The 20,901-nt window shown below is 41.2% G+C and overlaps 1 protein-coding gene across 1 annotated transcript in view; it reads right to left on the reverse strand.

Moving 5' to 3' along the window:
* SLC25A12 (solute carrier family 25 member 12) overlaps positions 1-20,901 on the reverse strand; it is a 182,115-nt gene that overhangs the window by 114,294 nt on the left and 46,920 nt on the right. Inside the window, exons 3-4 of the mRNA XM_073545875.1 lie at positions 2,674-2,816; positions 516-631 (exon numbers count right to left, since the gene is read on the reverse strand). Of these exons, the coding sequence (XP_073401976.1) occupies positions 516-631; positions 2,674-2,816 (259 nt within the window). The remainder of the gene's footprint in view (positions 1-515; positions 632-2,673; positions 2,817-20,901) is intronic.

Genomic DNA, 20,901 nt, shown 5'->3' on the forward strand with positions numbered 1-20,901 from the left:
ATCAGCTTCAGGTGGTACAGAAAGTAGTACTGGCAGAACGACCCGCAGGGTGAAATCATCGGGTTGGCAGGGACGAGCCTATGGGCATCTCTGGTTCGGCCTACGGCTCTCTGTTATTACCCAGCGCCCGGTCGGTTGCGCACGCTGCTTCTGGCAGAGACAGATCTCATGCGAAGATGTTTCTTTCTATCTTTACTTCCTTCAACTAAATAAAGTGATTGACCCATAATGTCCCCTCTAATACCTGCATTGAAATAACAAAAAAAAAAAATATATATATATACCAATACGGACCTAAATTTTAACTCTTCTGCGGCTCCTTTACTTTTTCATGGGGTGAATACCACGTTACGGTAACGATCACGCTTGCCCGCTGAAACACATCGTAATACGAGTGCATCTTGCATCGGTACAGAACCATTTTCTTTCCCCCAGGTGAAATGCCGCACTTCCCCTAATACACTTAAAAGCCAGGTTCTTTGTGCTCTTTGACTTTTCCGTCGATGTATTCTTACCGAATGTTACCTCTGCAGTGCCGCTCTTATCGAATAACTGATAAGCCACAATGAACATAGCATCGGGGGCACACAACACCGACTCGAATGCCAGAAACTCCTGGAAAGAGATCAACCTGCGGATAACAAAATAAATGCACTTTGTCAGAGGAGCGGGAACAGGCAGCAGAGGTCTCGAGTTAACAAAGTGGGACATTCTGTAAACATTTACTGTTATTATCTCGCTGGCAATCTCTGCACTTGTTCACTTTTTACCTAATGCACATTGCAGTGTGTTATCTCGTGTCAGACCCTGCATGTGTTGACAGAGATTTAAGCAGATGGAGCTCTGAGCCGGGGGAGCAGACGGGCCGGGAGGCTAATGTAGCGCTCAGGTAACACGGCGCGTTTCTATTTCCGATTTACATTTTGCTAGCGAGCCTATCTGATGGCAAGGATCGCAACCCCAAACACTGATGGCTTTGTGACTGCGCTACAAAAGTGCGGACTGATCGGAGGTTTGTCAATACTGGGAAAATAAGAAAGTACTAATAGATTTGGTCAAAAATCTTTATAAACCAGGACACATTTTAGTTGGGGTGATTTAAGGTTTAAGCCACTAAGTAAAGATGGAAGTCACGGTGTGTCGGCCCTTTAAAACAGAGAAATATCTTCTAGCGAATAAATATTCTGACACCCAAGAAGGATTATGTGCAAATAAATTTTGGATTTTTTTTTTTTTTTTTAAAGGCAGTGCGGGGTTTGTTTGCTGCACACGGCCTGCGGATGGTTTACTTCTCGTACCTTTTAGATATATGATAGTAGAACATCTCAGAAGCACACGACTAAGATCAGTCCTGTCTCCTGCCTAGGAGTACTGGGTGGTTCACATATTAATAGGCATCATCTTTATTTTTTTTAAAGCAAATTTTGAAAAATTTGTATTTTGTTGGAGGAGTGGGAATGTTTTATTTTTTGTTTTTTTTTATTAATAAAAATATCTTTTGCCGATAGGTGTTCTTTGAGATTTGTGGATGAAAAAATTAAAAGGGTGGTCCGAAATACAAAATAATATTAATCCTAAATGACCATCTAATTTATTTTACAATATTCTATAATTAAAAATTACCTATCCTTCCCTAACTACATTATCTAACTGCTTTATTCTTCTCTGCGGTCATTTACAACAGGCACTGATAGAGGGCGCTCTGTTGCTGGCACATTACTATGGATCTGAGCTGGCGACAAATAATAATTTCTAATAAAGTATATTAGAAATTAGATTAGATTATGTCTTTATATAGATAGGGATTTTGAATGAAAATTACTTTTTGGACCACCCCTTTAATGTATTATGGTATATGAATAAAGGCTAATTTATCATTCTGTTAATAGTCTACTACTTAAGATGTGCCTATGAAACATTGATGCTAAAGAGAATCTGTCATTAAGATCAACTACTCCTACCACATATATAGGCATGCAGGTCTTTGAAATGCAAATCCATTGAAACCTTTATATCTTCTATCTGTTGCTGCATTCCCAAGTAATTAGCATTTCCATTCACATACAAATGTGGCTATATGTTATCTGGGCACGACAGAACACTTCCTAGGCCACTGCCTCTCCAGTTTGTTTCCCTGCCCAGTACCAGCCTCTTTAGTTTGATCGATACCCCACTGTCTGAGTTTCTTGCCTGATGTTACACAGACACAATAAGCTAAGAGGTGCTTTAAGTGTGCTATCACGCCCAGAGCACTAAATACATCATTTGCATATGAATGAAAACGCTAATTACCCAAGAAATGCAGCAACAGATAGAAGATATAAATGTCATTGGATTACATTTTAAAGACCTGTATGCCCATATAAGCAGTTTGGGGGGTGAAGGAGTTGATCTTACTAACAGATTCCCTTTAAAGTCATATGCCAATTAAGAACCTTATGGAATGATTCCATAACTGGTATAGATGCAATACACAGAAATAAGAAATTAAACAAATACATAATCTATATTAATCTTCATACGACACATGTATCGTACTTCTAGTAAGAACAATCGGTTCCTCTCCATTGCATCCTGCAATTGCAACCACGTTACACAGAGTACAAGTAACGTAAACGCAAACGCGATAAAGCAGCAATGACCCAATAAAAAGATACATAACAAGTGCCTCACCCATCTTTGGTCTGATCAGCAACTCCTCCCAACAGCTCCACAGTCTTGGGATTGAAATGTCGGTCACTGTGCAGTCCGAGGTATTTCTGCACGAAGTCAGATGAAGTCATGTAATATTCCCCATCTTGCTCAACGCTGGCATACTAAGGAGAAAAAAATAAATAGATTAGTGTGGTACTTGGGATAAAATATATTGTACAATAAGTGAAAGTCTATCAAAGAAATATTACTGCCAAGTGGTTGTAACTAGTGATGGGCGAACCCCTGGATGTTTGCGTCCGGCGGGTTCAGCCAAACATTTATAAAAAAAAAAAAAAAAGGTTGGTTCGGGTACCAGAATGGTACGCGTACTCGAACCCGGACTCCATTCAAATGTATGGTGGGCCTGAACATCCATTGTTTGCCACGCTGTCATCTGCATGACAGCACAGCAAACACCGCCTCTGATCAGCGGTAATATCATTACTGCTAGCCAGAGCGCTGCGGTTCCCATGCTGTCAGATGACAGCGTGAGTCAGCAGCTGTGACCGGCTGTAAAAAGTTTACTGCTGGTCACAGAGACATCGCGGCTGATGCAAGTACTCCCCATCAGCCTACTGAAGAACAAAGAAAAGCACCGAATCTAGCAGTCCAGTATTATAATTAAATAAGTATTTTTATTAATTATAATGTATACAACAGCAATGGAGACGTTAACGCGAGCGTCGGGGTGGACGCATCCAAGCGACAAACACCACAAGCATCAGGTGATCATATGAGGACTTTATTTACCATCACAGCGTTATCTTGAATATCTTTACTATGCTACTAAATAAATACTATAGATAGCTGTGGTTATTTAACCTCGTATAAACTCTTTGGCACATGCACTTTTTCCATATTACAATCCTCCCCCTGATATCTGCACATACCTACTATTTATTTTGATTGACCTACTTTTATACTATTTATATACCATCTTTGGACATTTGGAACAAAGGCACTTTATTTTCTATTTATTTTGTATAACTCCAATTGTACTGCTTTTAGTGATATAACTGATATCAGTGATATCAACCACATTCGGATCCTTCAGACGGAACCTGAAAACCCACTTCAAGAAAGCCTACAGCCTGCAGTGATCCCCGCTGCCTTCTTACCACTACTGGAGATATCACCTCAACCAACACCGGAACTGCTACAACCCCCCAACCTACTGTCTCCTTCCCCACCATCCTGTAGCATGTAAGCCCGAAAGGGCAGGGTCCTCTCTCCCCTCTATATCAGTCTGTGATTGTTAGTTTGTTTACTGTAAGTGATACCTGTAATTTGTATGTAACCCCTTCTCATGTGCAGCACCATGGAACCAATGGTGCTATATAAATAAATAATAATAATAATAATAATAATAATAATAAAACTTGCAATCTTACTTGTCCCTTGTGGTGTGTCCTTTTGCTGGTATCCTTTTCCCCCGCCCCTACCTCACGTTCTGTTGTATACATTGTAATTAATAATAATACTTATTTCATCATTATACTGGACTGCTACATTCAGTGCTTTCCTTTGTTCTTCAGTTCTTTTACCGATATGTCCTATATATTATCCATTGGTACACATGTGGCGGTCATGATACACAACTCTGGGTAAACATTGTTACGGCCCATAAGATATATACATATATACTTTTGTGTACCTTGTCCTTGAGGTTTTTCATCCTCCCATCAGCCTATGCCTGCTCTCCATGAAAACAGCGAGAGCAGGCGCCACTGATGGGAGTATTCATCAGCTGGCGCCTGTGCTATAAATAAATATATTTAAAAAAAAATGATGTAGGGTCTGTTCTATTTTGGATAACCAGCATGGCAAAACTGACAGCTGAGGGCTGCAACCCTCAGCTGTCAGCTTTAGCATGGCTGGTTATCAAGAATAATTACAATTAATAAAAATAATAAATGTTTTAAAAAAATGGTGTGGGGACCACTCTATTCTTGATAATCAGACATGATAAAGCCGACAATTGAGGGTTGCAGCCCGCAGCTGTCAGTTTTGCCATGGTGCTTATCAAAAATAGAACAGACCCCATATGACTTTTTTATTTATTTATAATGCAGCCTGATGAATACTCCCACCAGAACCACCTGCTCTTGATGTTATCAGCGACAGCAGGCGCAGACTGATGGCTCATGGGAGTGCTACTTCGACGCCTCTGTGTTCAGCGGTAAACTTTTACCGCCGGTCACAGCTGCTGGCTGACACTGTAATCATCTTACCGCCGATTGAACCTGCCAGTGTTTCTCACACTGTCATGCAGATGACAGCGTGGGAAACAGCCAATGTTCGCGGCCCCAAACCTGAACAGAAACATGGACTTCCTGGAGAAGTCCGTGTTAGGAGTCCATGTCCGAACAGTAGGTGTTCGGGGTATGGACCCCGAACTTTACTGTTCAGGTTTTCCCATCACTAGTTGTAACATAATCTAACCAAGGGCCAGGGATATGGTTCCTGGCCTTATGTCAACTTCTAATGATAGCATTTAGATCCTCACATCAAATTTTCGTAATTTTATGAGATCACTGGTTTCTCTAATACACTTTACCAGCTGCTGCAAACTAATACTTCTCAAGGAATGAACCAAAATGGCACTGTAACCACAATGGAAAGGACTATAAAAACATTACTTATTAGTAACTATTAAAATATCAAAAGGGAAAAGAATAAAAAAACAGACTATGTCTATGCATTTCAGCACTAAGGGTCTTAATTACTGGCTGTAATTACGGTAATAGCCTTAGTGCTCTAAACGCATAGGGCCTGTGTATTTATTTTAATTTTTTCCCCTTTTCATATTTTAATAGTTACTACTAAATAATGTTTTTATATTCCTTTCCACTGCAGTTGCTGGATGTCTTCCTGCCTTCTACATGATCATTTTCACCCAGGAACCGGACCGTTGTCTGTCTGTGCACCGCACTCTTTATAGTTTGAATGATACCTAGGCAGGGAGAGCTGAAGATTCTGTGCCTTTGGTCTATGCAAGTAAATGGTTTAAAACACATTGGTTCATTAGTTTATTCAACTTTCCAGGCTCAAATAAGAGTCCAGTGGCTCAATCACTGCTCTACACCTAGAGTCAAGAGATCATTTTAGAAAGATAGGAAGTTTTCGCTGGCGAATCAGGTTCCAAGATGCAGAATTAAAAAAAAAAAAACAACTAAATTATTTTAACATTTGGCCCTCCATGGCCTTTATTGTGACCCTGAACATATAAGAAGTCCAGAATAAAAAATATTAATAAAAAAATATTTAAAAAATTAATACAGACACCAAATACCACTACAGACCCAAACTAACTAAATAATCAGACCCTAGAATACTATACATGCTCAGAATAAAGACCCTTACATAAATATAGCATAATACAAATCTTGGATCAAACCAAATAATAAATACGGACTTTTAAAAAAAAAAAAAGGTCTATTTGCCATAAATATGTTTTATACATAGTACAAATTTTGCTGTTCGCGTGAATCTTGTATAGTTTTTCTTTTACTCCTGTGTTTCCCAGTTCCTGAGATATGGCTAAACCCCCTAAATAAGTATGGAATAAATATATCCTTCAGAATAGACAACTGAGTAAATATGTGTACAATAAAATATGTACAGACCAAAGACCTGGTCTCCCATAGTGTGTGTGTATATATATATATATATATATATATATATATATATATATATATATATATATATATATATATATATATATATATATATATATATATATATATATATATATATATATACATATGTTATTTGTAGCACTTGTGATACACTTCTGTCCAAGTGCATGAGACGTTTTCTTTGGCTGAACCTTTCTGTATACTATGAGAATGGAATTTCTCACATTTCACAGGTACAGAATTCCAGAACACAGAATAAATCATTTGAAACTAGTAAATATAACATTAAATATGCCGAAAGTATGTCATAGACCAAACTCTTGTTTGCCCAGCCTGCGTACCGGACGAAAATGTTATCAATCTAATGTTGGATTTGTTGACATTATTGTTATTGTTTTTTTATTTGAAATTAAAATTATTAAAAAATATATACATGTTTTGTGCATAAAAGCAATTTTCTATTTCTTTAGATTGTGTCACAGATGGCTCCTGTTTTGGTTACCAGCAGGAATGAGTCAGCTTTGAGCCTCCACCGATACATAATGTATCTGCTGTAACTGGTCATACATCGGGCGGTGCCATCTGTGAACAGGAATTTGGATGCAGTGACAAATACAAGATTTTTTTGGAAAAAAAACAAAACAAAAACAAAATTCTCTGTGCCTTGGGAAATTCTGCTTGCTGTGCGGATGTGCATCACGGTATCACTGCAGCTTAGTCATGCCACACATTGTTTTATCCAGTATTCACCAACATGACAGCCAGGGTATCTAAGGACACCAGAACATACTTTTCATGTCATTTCTATTGTGTGATAATTAGATTTGTTTGTTAAGGTGTTTTTGTTGTTTTTTTTAAATAGAAATAACACACAAACAGGGTTTTCCAGTTCAATGAATTCGTTCTCCAGCTTTAAGTAAAGATTTTTTTAAAGCATGTTAAGTGCAAAAAATGTGCCCCCTTCATATACATTATTAGTCCGGATGCTGGAATCCCTCTCCTGTGTCAAAATAAAAACAAAGTGCAGGCGGCAGGATTCCTGACCGGTGCCAATATCTTAAGATAGGGGTAGATTTTTAACTTTAAAGAGTAGCTGTTGTTTTAATTTACTTTTTTATAAATCAATAGCCCACAATGATATGAGAAACTTTGTAATGTGGGAGTAAGGTGGCTCAGCGGTTAGCACCGCTGCTTTGCAGTGCTGGGGTCCTCTTGGGTTCACGTCAGGAGGACCCCATAACTTCAAGAGAAATGTGCTGTCTTCCAGGTGCAAAATTTAAAGATGTGTCTGACAGGATATCAGGACTCTTCAGACCTACAGATGACTACCCATTCCTGCTACTACATGTGGGGACAAATGACACCGCAAGAAACGACCTGGAAACCATCTGCAGAGACTTTGAAGACTTAGGCAAGAAAGTGAAAGAACTGGGAGCGCAGGTGGTCTTCTCTTCCATCCTCCCAGTGGATGGCCATGGAACAAGGAGATGGAATAAGATTCTGCAGGTGAACAACTGGCTACGTCGATGGTGCCGTCAGCAACTATTTGGATTTATGGATCACGGAGTGAATTACTTTTACGATGGACTACTTGCTAGAGATGGGGTGCACCTTACGAAGACTGGAAAACATGTATTTGGAAGTCGCCTTGCTACACTTGTAAGGAGACTAGAACAACATGGGAAGGGAAGCAAAAGGCCAGAAAAAGCCATACACCTGACAAATGCTACTGAGAACTCTGCTATTAGAAGTGGAAAGGAAAAACAAAGACAAAAGAATCTAAATAATAAAAATATTGGAGAAAGAGAAACCAATCACAAACTAAAATGTTTCTATACTAATAAAGCATGGGCAACAAACAAGGAGAACTGGAACTACTAACACAGGAAAAGAAATATGATGTCATTGGAATCACTGAAACTTGGTGGGACAATACACATGATTGGAATACAAGACTAGAAGGATACAACTTATTTGCAAGAAACAGACTTGATAAACGAGGAGGAGGTGTCGCATTGTATGTTAGAAACGCATATATCTGCACAGAGATTGAAGCTTCAGAGACTGGGAGTTCTATGGAAACTGGGTAAGAATACAAGGACAGTACAATGGAAAGGACACCATTGTAGGCATTTACTACAGGCCGCCTGTGCAAGCTGAAGATATGGATGAACTCTTTATGCATCAAATGGCCAAGTTCTCCAAAAAATATGACATAGTTGTCATGGGAGATTTCAACTATCCAGACATTTGTTGAGAATCTCTCTCAGGCAAAACTAACAGGTCAAGGAAATTCTTATCCTCTCTTGCTGACAACTTTATCTTCCAAAAGGTAAGGGAGAAAACAAGGGGAACTGCTACCTTGGAATCCTTATAAACAGGGAGGAAATGGTTGAGGAGGTAAAAGTGGCTGGGACCCTAGGAGGTAGCGACCATGCTATTTTAGAATTTTGGATAACCTAGAGGCGGAAGACCTGTGAAGACTCAGACGTCAAGGTTAGATTTCAGAAAGGCAGATTTTAAGGGATTCAGAAAGAGAATTGGAGGGATCCAATGGCTGGATATCCTTATCGACAAAAATGTCCAGGAAGGATGGGAAATCTTGAAAAATGAAATTCTCAAAGCACAATTGTTAACAATTCCGAAAAGAGGGAAGAATAGGAAGCATTTAAGGAAACCAGGATGGATGAACACAGAACTTAAGCACATGCTAAAAAGGAAGAAAGAAATGTTTATAAAATGGAAAGAGGGAGGCATATCTAAAGAAGAATATAATGCTGTCTGCAGGGCACAAATCAGATTATCTAAAGCGGACAATGAATTGAGGCTTGCAAGAGACGTCAAAAGCAATAATAAAGGATTTTGGGGATATGTCAAAAGTAAAAGAAAAGTCAAAAGATGCTATAGGATTTTTACAGGATTTTTACAGGATGAAAATGATGAAATGGTAAGACAGGATGTTGAGAAGGCCGAACTTTTAAATTCCTATTTTGCATCTGTTTTCTCTCAGAAAGGAAATGTAACATCAACTGTTCTCCACTGTCCTATTAAGGGAATAGAAGAATCCAGGATATCTATAAACAAAAAGATAGTGAGGAAACACTTAGCTAACCTAAATGAATTCAAGTCTCCAGGTCCAGAAGAATTACACCCCAGAGTACTGAAGGAGATAGCAGAAGAAATTTTTGAACCCCTCTCCATAATCTTTGAAAATGCTTGGAGAACAGGAGAAGTCCCAGAAGACTGGAGAAGAGCAAATGTTCCTATCTTCAAAAAAGGGGAAGAAGGTGGACCCAGGCAACTACAGGCCAGTAAGTATGACTTCTATACTAGGAGAGATCTTTGAACAAATTATTAAACATGCATGTCAGTACCTGGATAAGAATGAAGTGATTAAACAGAGTCAGCATGGGTTTGTAACTAATAAGTCATGTCAGACTAACTTAATTTCCTTCTATGATGGAATCACTGATTGGGTGGATCAGGGAAATGCTGTAGATATAGTATATCTTGACTTCAGCAAAGCATTTGACAAAGTATCTCACACAATCCTTATTGAAAAAATGACAAGGTATGGAATGGACAAGGCAACTGTTAGGTCTATTTATAACTGGCTTAGTGATCGGACCCAAAGAGTGGTCGTAAATGGCTGCACATCCAGTTGGAAGAATGTCTCAAGTGGGGTACCACAGGGCTCTATCCTGGGCCCTGTATTGTTCAACATCTTTATCAACGATCTAGATGAAGGAATTGAGGATAAACTGATTAAATTTGCTGATGACACAAAGCTAGGAGGTATAGCTAATACTAGAGAAGACAGAGAGAGGATTCAAAAAGATATAAATAAACTGGAGCAGTGAGCAGCAACTAACAGAATGGTTTTTAACAGGGAAAAATGCAAAGTACTACATCTGGGCAATAAAAATGAAAAAAGCATATACAGAATGGGAGGAATAGGGCTAAGCAACAGCAGATGTGAAAAAGACTTGGGTATATTAATAGATCACAGACTGAATATGAGTCAACAGTGTGATGCAGCAGCAAAAAAGGTAAATGCAATTCTAGGATGTATTAACAGAAGCATACAGTCTAGCAGTGGCGTATCTAGGGGGGGGCAGCCGAGGCAGTTGCCCCGGGCGCAGCCAGCAGGGGGGCGCAGTCGGGCCGCCTAATGCAGCGGTCCGCAGTGTCCTCCCTGGCGGCTGCGTTCTGCAGCCCCCCCGCCTGAGAGTCGGCGGTTCTCTGTGTCAGCTGTCAAGCTGACAGCCGGCGCAGAGAAGGAGGCCGTGCCGGCTCCCAGGGAGCAATTGTACTGGCGTCTATACAGACGCCTGTACAATTGAAGCTCTGACCGCCGGGCCAGAGCGACGTCAGCAGCGTGATCATGTCATGTGATCACGCTGCTGACGTCACTCCCCGGCACCCAAAGCAAACGCTGGTGGTAAGTGTGCTCCACTGTGGAGCTGAAGAACCACCGAAGATGGGAGATGAGGGGGAGTTAATGAGTGGAGATGGGGGGGATTTGTAGAGGGGATGGCGGTTAATGTGTGGGGGTATTTAGAGTGGGGATGGGGGTTAATGAGTGGGGGTATTTAGAGTGGGGATGCCATGGGGTTAATGTGTGGGGGGATTTGGAGTGGAGATGGGGGTTATTTAATGTGATGGGGGTTAATGAGTGGGGATTGGGTTAATGTGTGCGGGGGTTAATGAGTGGGGATTGGGTTAATGAGTGGGGATGGGGGTTAATGTGTGTGGGTTAATGAATGGGGATGGGGGTTAATGTGTGGGGGTATTTGGAGTGGAGATTGGGTTAATGTGTGGGTGGGAATTGGAATGGGGATGGGGGTACTTAATGTATGTTGGGGATGGGGGGGATTTAATGTGTGGGGAGATTTGAGGACACAAAATAAAGAGTATGTATGAGGAAACAGTATGGGGGATTGGTGCAGACAGTATGGGGAGCGAATGGGTTAATGTAAGTGGACACAGTATGGGGAGTCGGGGATATGTGTGAGCAGACAGTATAGAGTGAGGGGGTAAATATATGAGGAGACAGTATAGTGAACAGGTGGGATGCTAGAGGGGAATAGTGTGAGGCGACAGTATATTGCAGATATTTTTATTTAGGAGCATTATAATGACACTTCTATCTTTAAGGGCGTCGTGTGGAGATTTGCTGCAGAAGACCGGAGAAGATGGAAGTCTGCAGAGACGGCTGTGGATGAGAAAACTCATCATGGGGTCTAGAAGAAAAGGTGACTGACTGCAGAGACGACGTCATCTATAAGGTACTTGGATGTAAATGTTATTTGTGATACTGACTAATTCTCATGTTTTTATTTGTTAGGAACATTACAGGGGTTGTCCAGGTTTGTGCTGAGTCTGCAGACATTCTATGTGACTGCAGACTTCTGAATTCTCACAGTGCTCACTGAACGCTGTCAGGATTCTCTCATGCCGGTAATTTACATACATGCGGTCACATGCTGACTAGACATGTGTGGCCTCACTCAATGAAAGTGAACGGAGCGAGGTCGGGCACGTCTAGTCGGAATGTGGCCAGAAGTATATAAATCACATGCTTGTGCTGACATGACTGTACATCGGCAAGAGAGAATCCTAAATGTGTGCAGTGCATTCGTTGTGAGAATTCAGAAGCTGCAATGTCAGGATTCAGCGCTGCAGGTTCCAGTAGTCATCACACGGACACTTCACTCATGTGCGATTTTCATACTTGACAACGAGCTTCTCCTCCTGCTTCTCTCAGTTTTTTACTGAACATTGAGAGCATTAGGAGGAGCAGCTCGTGGGTACATGGCTAAGTGTGCAAGTCGCATATGTACTTGGGGGGGGCGCCGAACCGAATTCTTGCCCCGGGTGCCAGAGAGCCTAGATACGCCTCTGCAGTCTAGATCACGTGAAGTCATTATTGCCCTCTACTCCTCTTTGGGCAGACCTCATCTGGAATACTGTGTCCAGCTTTGGGCGCCACATTTTAATAAAGACCGCAACAAACTGGAGCAAGTTCAGAAAAGAGCGACCAGAATGGTGACCGGTCTGCAAACCCTGTGTTATGAGGAAAGGTTGCAGGATTTGGGATTGTTTAGCTTGCAAAAGAGAAGACTGATGAGATATTTGTAGACAGCTATTAAATCTCCTAAGGGCTGTCACATTGTAGAAGGATCAACTTTATTCTCATTTGCACAAGGAAAGACTAGAAGCAATGGGATGAAACTGAATGGGAGGAGACACAGATTAGATATTAGAAAAGACTTTTTGACAGTTAGAGTGATCAATGAGTGGAACAGGCTGCCATGAGAGGTGGTGAGTTCTCCTTCAATGGAAGTTTTCAAACAGAGGCTGGACAGACATCTGTTTGGGATGATTTAGCGAATCCTGCTTTGAGCATGGGGTTGGAACAGATGGCCCAGGAGGTCCCTTCCAACTCTACGATTCTATGATTCTACGCCCCACCGAGGACAACATCTGCATGTAGTTTGCATTGGTTTTCTCCAGTTTCCTCCCTCACTCTAAAGACATACTGATAGGGAACCTAGATTGTGAGCCCCAATGGGGACAGTGATAATGAGGTCTATAAAGTGCTGCAGAATATGATGGCACTATATAAGTGAGTATAATAAATAATAATACATGTCAGAGAAGTCTGCTTCTTTCTTCTCCTGGACTTATTACTCAGTCTCAAAATTCTCTGTTCTTAGGTAAAATCTGTCCTTAGTGAATACAGTTTTTCCCATTAGTTTATTAGAAAATGACTATGGAAAACTCTTCCCCAAAGTGTCCCAGGAGCCATTTTTCAACACGACACAAGGCTGCATGTTTCTTGTGTTACTGTGAGCAGCCTGCATGGCCCAAACATGCTACCACAGTGTGCAGAATCTCCGGACTTGTCTCCCATCCAGCACATCTTCGACTTCATTAGTTTGGAGCTGCCAGCAGCGGATCTTGATGATTTACTGCCAAAAGTTCATTTGGCGTGGCAGAACATTCCGCAGATAATTAATAACCTCACTGATAGCAGTCGAGGTTGTAAGTGCGGGAATTTCTGCGTATTGCACTCATGTTTTGAAAATGATCCTTCCTTTATTTTTTTATCATTCGTGTGTCATCATCATTCTGTGATTTCCATAATTTCATGACTTTCTTTTCATGGTGTTATAGTTTTAATGTTGACGAGTGTAATATGTGCAATATATTTATAGTATTATATATCAAGATATATTTAAAGCTCAACAAGATATCTTTCAATTCTGGCGCACACAGAAGAAACAACTCTTTTTTTCGCTCTGAAAGCATCTTCTGTTACACAGAGCGAGCTGTCGACATCCATCGAGATGATCACAAGTCACAAGACTCAGTGAATGACAAGAAGGAGCAAAAGAAAGCTTTCTTCCTTTCTGCATTGAAACAACTTCTGTTCGGAGAGGTCATTGGTTTGTGCCGTCAGGAGATGCAATCTGATCAGTTCTGATCCACACTTGGTTTATATAAAAGCTTACTGTACAACGTGGATATAAATTATTCATATCTCCCAGGACACAATCTCCTCCTTGCTTCTGAGAAGAGAATCTTTGTAAGTTCTTAGTAATGGAAGTCTGTGATTGCTATAGGCCGCTGGTGTAGCCGAACCTTGTACTCACCTCTTTACTGACTGTTTGGAGCGGACTGACAATACACAGGGGAAACTCGAGTTACACACTAATTTCAAACACAAACATATTGCGTTACATGTTCAGGAAAGTGACAGGGTCAACGTCAGAAATAATAGTCATATAGAACTGGTCACAACACTGGGGACTGTGGTAAAGAGCAGGTTAACAGTGCGCATTATAAGAGATGCTGTCATCAGAATACAGAAAAACACACTTTCCATGGTCCTGAATGACAAATCTGCTCAATTATGCAGCAACATGGACAATATGCATTACTGCATAACTAGACGGATTAGTAGTTCAGAAGTCTGAGAAATCTGGGTAACAATCCTTCTGTGAGCTAATATCGTGCGCATAACTGCCCCGGATATCTCATCTTGCAAGAACGATCCTTTTTAATAAGATGTAGTTCTTTACATAACAGGCATATAAGGTTTCTGGGGGAACTGGTTACAGATGTAAGAGGCTAATCCCACATTATACTTTCTATATCTGTACCGTTACCCCAATTTCAGAAAGATCTGATCACATTACATAATATAAGAAGTTGTTCCCAATCCTGGACTTAAAAAGGTAGTCTGACCTTACGATGCAAGTCTGCAGTCAGTGCATTTGATGGCACCAGGAATATGACCGCAAAGATGCAATTTGCATGCAAACGGTCACCTGCCGACTAGACGTGTTCAGCCTTACTCAATGAAAGTATATTGAGCGAGACTGGACACGTCTAGTCAGAATGTGGCTGGAAGCATGTAAATCTTGTGGTCATAAAAGTACCCACTCCCTGTGCATCCTCACTGTACACAATGCACGTGATGTGAAGATTAACAAGTCTGTCGTGACTATGCAGCCCAGACTTGTACCACAACACTGGAAAACCCCTTTAAGTATCTAGTTAGATGATAAAGTTGGACAATATATTTGAGAAAACCATAGTCTTGGAAGCTACTACTGTATGTGCTTCTTCTTTATTTTTACCTGGTTTCTCCAGGATTACTTATTGTCTCTAGATAGCCATGAATTTGCTCAAACAAGCAGAGGAATTCATCCAGTTAAAGGCGATTAACAATTAAAACACACGGCAGTGACCAAATAAGAACCTATTGCCCAATTTTAATGGGCAAGAAACAGACCAATGATTTTGGAAACAGACTGGAATATACAGAAATCAAAAATCAAATAAATTGATGCTTCATTATTGGAAATCTGAACTATTTTCACATTAAAAAAAAAAAAGTTTTTCAAAAATTTGTGTCCCCCCTTTCTGCTATTCTCTCAGGCATATTGTATTTTCATAGAAGATTATTCAGGGCACCTATCATCCTTTGGGATTCCATTTTAGTTTTTACACGTCAATCTAGTTGATTCTTCACAACTACTAGGTAACGCCACAAGGCGACTGATCCATATGTTGTTATATACAACCTCTACTGACCTGCAAAGCCTCTATTTAAAAGGGTTATCACTACCCCCCCTGAAAAAAAAAATAGTGCGCCCCCATCTGGATTGCTGATCTCTGAGACCACCAACAACCCCAAGATCAGGATTTTAAAAATATTATTATGAAACCCCTTTCCTCGGATAATACGAATGTGTGTGTGATTGGGCAGCCGCCAGTAGCAGCGCTTGCGCCAGCGTGCTCCAGCTATATCTGTCTCAGCTGCTAGCGTCCTGCATCGCGCCAGCGATATTGCGGAGTCTCTTCTTTGGCTTCGTTCACACAGTGCTGCGATTGCAGTTCTCCGAGCGTTCGCAGTTGCGACGCCACGCACCTCTGTTTCACGGTAGGTCCTTTTGGGAGTAGTCCTGACGTTTAAGGCTACTCCTGTGACTTGTTAATACCGTGTCTATATCGCAGTTGGTCTGTGAGTTAAACAGACACAGCGTTTTTGTGTGCTTTAAGTTTGCAGTTCTGTGTCCTCAACAGAGCTTGCTTTGGTGCACTCTGGGTGCAGTTAACCCCGTGCACATTAACGCCACAGTGCTCTGCCTCTCTAGCAGCGGTCATATCACCTGCCGCACGGTGGACCCCGAGTGGCGAAGGCACTTTATTTTTTTTTTTTTAGTGCCTTCCGCCACTCCTAACAAGAAGGACCAGGCAGAAGTCTGCAATGCAAACTGCTGAGACCTTTTGCCGACAGATACAGTGCAATGGTCTGGAGCCTCTGACACATCAGTGACCACTAAGATGTGTTTCATACACTTTTTGGGGCACCTCATTCATCAAGAAGGCTTTATGGGAAAGGGTTGTGGTTTAAACTACAAAATTTAGGAGGGGGGGTGCCACAAAGTAAGCGTACCAATAGGTGTTGCAGGGTTAGACACTATGGGTCCAAAGATGCACCACATTTATGATCCGGCATGAGTCACTGTGATCAATTTTAACACATTTTCAGACTTTTCTTGTCTATTCGAAAGGGAAAGGTCTTGTCAATCAGATATAAAGGATACACTGGATTTATTCTTGGAAGGAAGCAAATTTACATTTGCCTGTCAAGTAAAGCACACAGTCCATAGGAGTTTAGCACTTGGTAGGATAAAGTAATGCTGTGCACTTAGCAGAAGTTGTAGGAGGGAAAGCTGCAGAACCGAAAAGTCGTCTGACGACATAACCCCTTGTGAATGACTTCTCTGTAGTACTTGAAATCTACCTATAAGCCAAGGTCACTAGGACCAGGTCAAGGAGGTTCCGGCTATCACATATCCTGCGTGTGAATAAAGCTACACATTATACAGTAATACGTATCACTTACACCGTGATTCCAGTATTTGTACGATGTGACAAAGAAAGAAGGATTTTTTGCTTCATTCTTACAGACCAGAAATGGAGACTTGGTGTTGGGCATTTAGAAGGTATTTTGTGATTTATAGAGTATTTTTGGATTTGCATGTCTGCCACTGTGACATAGATTTTGTTTTTAATCCAGAATGCCAGCGGTAAAAGGACATAATGTGCCAGAGGAAGGCAAGGCTTCTTCATACAGAGCTCCTTCAGGAAGGGGAGCCAAATTTAGGCTGGAATGTGTGGCCTTTAAGAGCAGGAACATAAAATGTCCTACACATGAGCTCATGTGACCTTCCGAAGTGTCTATTCGTCTATCATCAATATTATTTGTATAAATAAATTTATTTTTTTTTCCTCTGCCAAAAATATAATAAACTTTTTTATTATGTAAGAATCTTTTACCCGCACATTACATATTCACCAGCAATATAATAAGGGATTCCAGCTTATTAACCCAATGCATTCAGCTCATAATTTGGACAGCCCCCAAAGAGCAATTACCCCTGAAATCAGGCATTTGCCTATACATAAAGTCACAGAGAATGAATGTTCTTCTCTCAAGTTGTTGAAGAGAACCTTAAAGTAAGGCATGTAATCCTATCTGTGGACAGCATGCTATAGAGCAGGAGGAGCGAATAAGTTTAATACTCGTTACCTGCATTAAAGACAGCTGCCTTACATAGTCACCTTTATAAAAGACTCCTGTCCACAGACTCAATTAATAAGTCAGACTCATGGGCAAGACCAATGAGCTTTAGAAGGATGTCAGGGACAAAATCAAAGACCTGCACAAAGCTGGAATGGGCTACAAAACCATAAGTAAGACGCTGGATGAGAAGACAACTGTTAGTGCAATAGTAGGAAAATGGCAGAAATACAAAAGGACTGTCAATCGACATCGATCTGGGGCACTAAGCAAAATCTCACCTCGTGGGGCACCATGCAAAATCTCACTTGGTGAGGTATCCTTGAGCATAAGGAAAGTGAGATATCAGCCTAAAATACACGGCGGGGGGAACTTGTTAATGATCTCAATGCAGTGACTGCAAGGTCCCCCTGCTCAAGAAGGCACATGTGCAGTCCCCTCTGAAGTTTGCCAATGAACACCAGGATGATTCTGTTTGAGGTCTTTGGCATTAACTCAACTTGCTGTGTTTGGAGGAAGAGAAATGCTGCCTATGACCCAAAGAACAACATCCCCACTATCAAGCATGGAGGTGGAAACATTATGTTTTGGAGGTGTTTCTCTGCTACGGGCACAGGACTACGTCACCGCATCAATGGGAGAATGGATGGAGCCATATACCACAAAATCCTGAGTGACAACCTCCTTCCCTCCGCCAGGACAATAAAAATGGGTCATGGCTGTATCTTCCAGCAAGACAATGACCGAAAACATACAGACAATGCAACAAGGGAGTGGCTCAAAAAGAAGCACATTAAGGTCATGGAGTGGCCTAGTCAGTGTCCATTACTTAATCCCATAGAAAAAAAACTTATGGAGGGAGTTGAAGCTCCGAGTTGCCAAGCGACAGCCTCAAAATCTTTTTTTATAATTCTTTATTTAAAGACTCACAACGAAATCCAGGTTAATATAATAATTGAAACCAGACAAGTAGACGAATACAAGCAATACAACTTAACTCCCGACCAAGACAATCGTCCACGAGTCCTTAACATCCGGGGAGCCGGTAGTAGAGGTCAATTCGGAATGTGTTTCATTTTTAAACTTAAACAGTATAGGAAAGAAAAGACAGAGCAGAGGAAGAAGGAGAGCAGTTGAAGCGAAAAAAGAAAAAGAGAGTGGGGGGAAATAAGTAATGGAGCCGAGAGGGAAAAAAAAAAAAAAAAAAAAAAGGGGGAGGGAAGGAAAAAAAAAAAAAAAAATGAGGGGGTAAGGGAAGGAGTACCCACCCAACCAAGTCCACTACTCAAACTGATGTTTTCAGTTAACCTCAGGGGGGTTTGCCTCCAGCATTAGATCACAATACTCACTAGAGCTTCGAAAATCCATTAATCCAAGCCAAGTAGCCCAAAACTTTGGGTATGATTCATGTATGGATGAGGTGAGGTCCTCCATATACATAATTTCATTGACTTTTGCGATCCACTGAGTAATGGTTGGAGAAGCGGGACTCTTCCATCTCTCCGGGATGCAAGCCCTTGCAGCCATGATCAAAAATTTCAACAGAGACGATTTATACATCCGGAGAGGGATTTCATTATGTTGGAGTAGTATCAGAGCCGGAGTCAACTTTTTGGAACAGCCCGTAACCCAACAAATAATTTCCCACACCTCTGTCCAAAATGATTGCAAAACATCACATTGCCAGAAAATATGAAAAATCGTGCCCTCTGCCCTTCCACACCTCCAGCAGTTGGGGTCAAATTCCGGAAATATGGTGTGCAACCTCGATAACACTATGTACCATCTGGAAAAAAATCTTATAGCCAGCTTCCGGGAACCTAGAGCTAATTGAGGCACAGTGTACAAGGGTAAAAATTCGAGTTCTCTGATCTTCCGTAAAAGAAATATTTAAATCTCTCTCCCACTGCGCAAGGAAAGAAGGGGGCGACCGGCTCCGGGGGTCCATCAGTATAGAGTAGGTTTTAGCTAAGTGTGTCTGATTGGGCCCGGGCTATTACATAAAAGCTCAAATTGGGTTTTGGGTCGTCTAAATGAACTTTTAGGGGGAAAGCTGCTGAAAAAGTGGGTAAGTTGCAAACACCTCCAACTGCCCAGGGGTATTGGATCTGTTTTGGTGGTAAGGTCACTCAGAGAAGGCCAGGAGGCTCCCTCTCCCCAGTTTTCTACTCTATCCATCCCCAAATTTATCCACAAATGAAAAATTGAGCCCGAGCGGCTAGGGACAAATTTAGGATGACAACACTGGAGTGAGAGGAGAAGCCTCTGGGAGTAAATGTAAACAGACTAGTGCTGTATTGCAGTATTTTAAAGTGGATCAAATAGTCGGATGGGATTTGATTTGCTCTGCGGACGAAAGTAAAACCCATGGGAGGGTCTTCAATGGGGTCGGGCAAAAACTTTGTTCTATTTGAACCCATGCCTTATGGTGACCATTTCTGCACCAGTCTATCATTCTAGCTAGGTGGCCTGGCAAGTAATACATTTTTAGGTCTGGAAGCCCCACTCCCCCCAACCTCTTGGGTCTGCAGAGAACCTCCCTCTTTAGTCTAGCAGATTTTTTTCCTCATATAAACGAGACTTGAATGGACCCTAATTTTCTAAAAAAGTTTGCAGGGATATTGATGGGGAGAGCCTGTAGAATATACAGGACCCTCGGTAATATGCTTATCTTAAAAATTTGGCATCTGCCAAACCAGGTGAAGGATATCTTGGACCTTTATCACAGTCTGCTTGAATAGATGTTAAAAGGCTAGGGAAGTTCCATCGATATAGAGAATTGATGTCTGCAGATAGTCTTATTCCTAAATATTTCAGTTGTTCAGTAGCCCACTGCAAACCCTGTCTTATGAGGAAAGGTTGCAGGATTTGGGAATGTTTAGTTTGCAAAAGAGAAGACTGAGAGGAGACTTAATAGCTGTCTACAAATATCTCAAGGGCTGTCACATTGTAGAAGGATCAACTTTATTCTCATTTGCACAAGGAAAGACTAGAAGCAATGGGAGGAGACACAGTTTAGATATTAGAAAAAACTTTTTGACAGTTAGAGTGATCAATGAGTGGAACAGGCTGCCACGAGAAGTGGCGAGTTCTCCTTCAATGGAAGTCTTCAAACAGAGGCTGGACAGACATCTGACTGGGATGATTTAGCGAATCCTGCTTTGAGCAGGGGGTTGGACCAGATGGCCCAGGAGGTCCCTTCCAACTCTACGATTCTATGACTTCTGTAAAGATCTTACAAGTTAAGGGGAAGAATTAATATTAAGCGCATCGGATTTTGAAAAATTAATCTTGAAATTAGACAATTGTGCATATGTTTTGAATTCATTCAATAGGTTAGGCAGGGAGATCTTAGGTGAGGTAACGAAGAAAAGAAGGTCATCAGCGAATGCTGCTACTTTATAAGTGTTTTGAAGTACATGAATACCCGAGATATTAGGGTTGGCTCTAAGGCCTGTTTCACACTTC

The sequence above is a fragment of the Dendrobates tinctorius genome, unplaced genomic scaffold (assembly GCF_039654945.1).
Source record: "Dendrobates tinctorius isolate UK_male_01 unplaced genomic scaffold, ASM3965494v1 ptg000143l, whole genome shotgun sequence".
Taxonomy (NCBI): domain Eukaryota; kingdom Metazoa; phylum Chordata; class Amphibia; order Anura; family Dendrobatidae; genus Dendrobates; species Dendrobates tinctorius.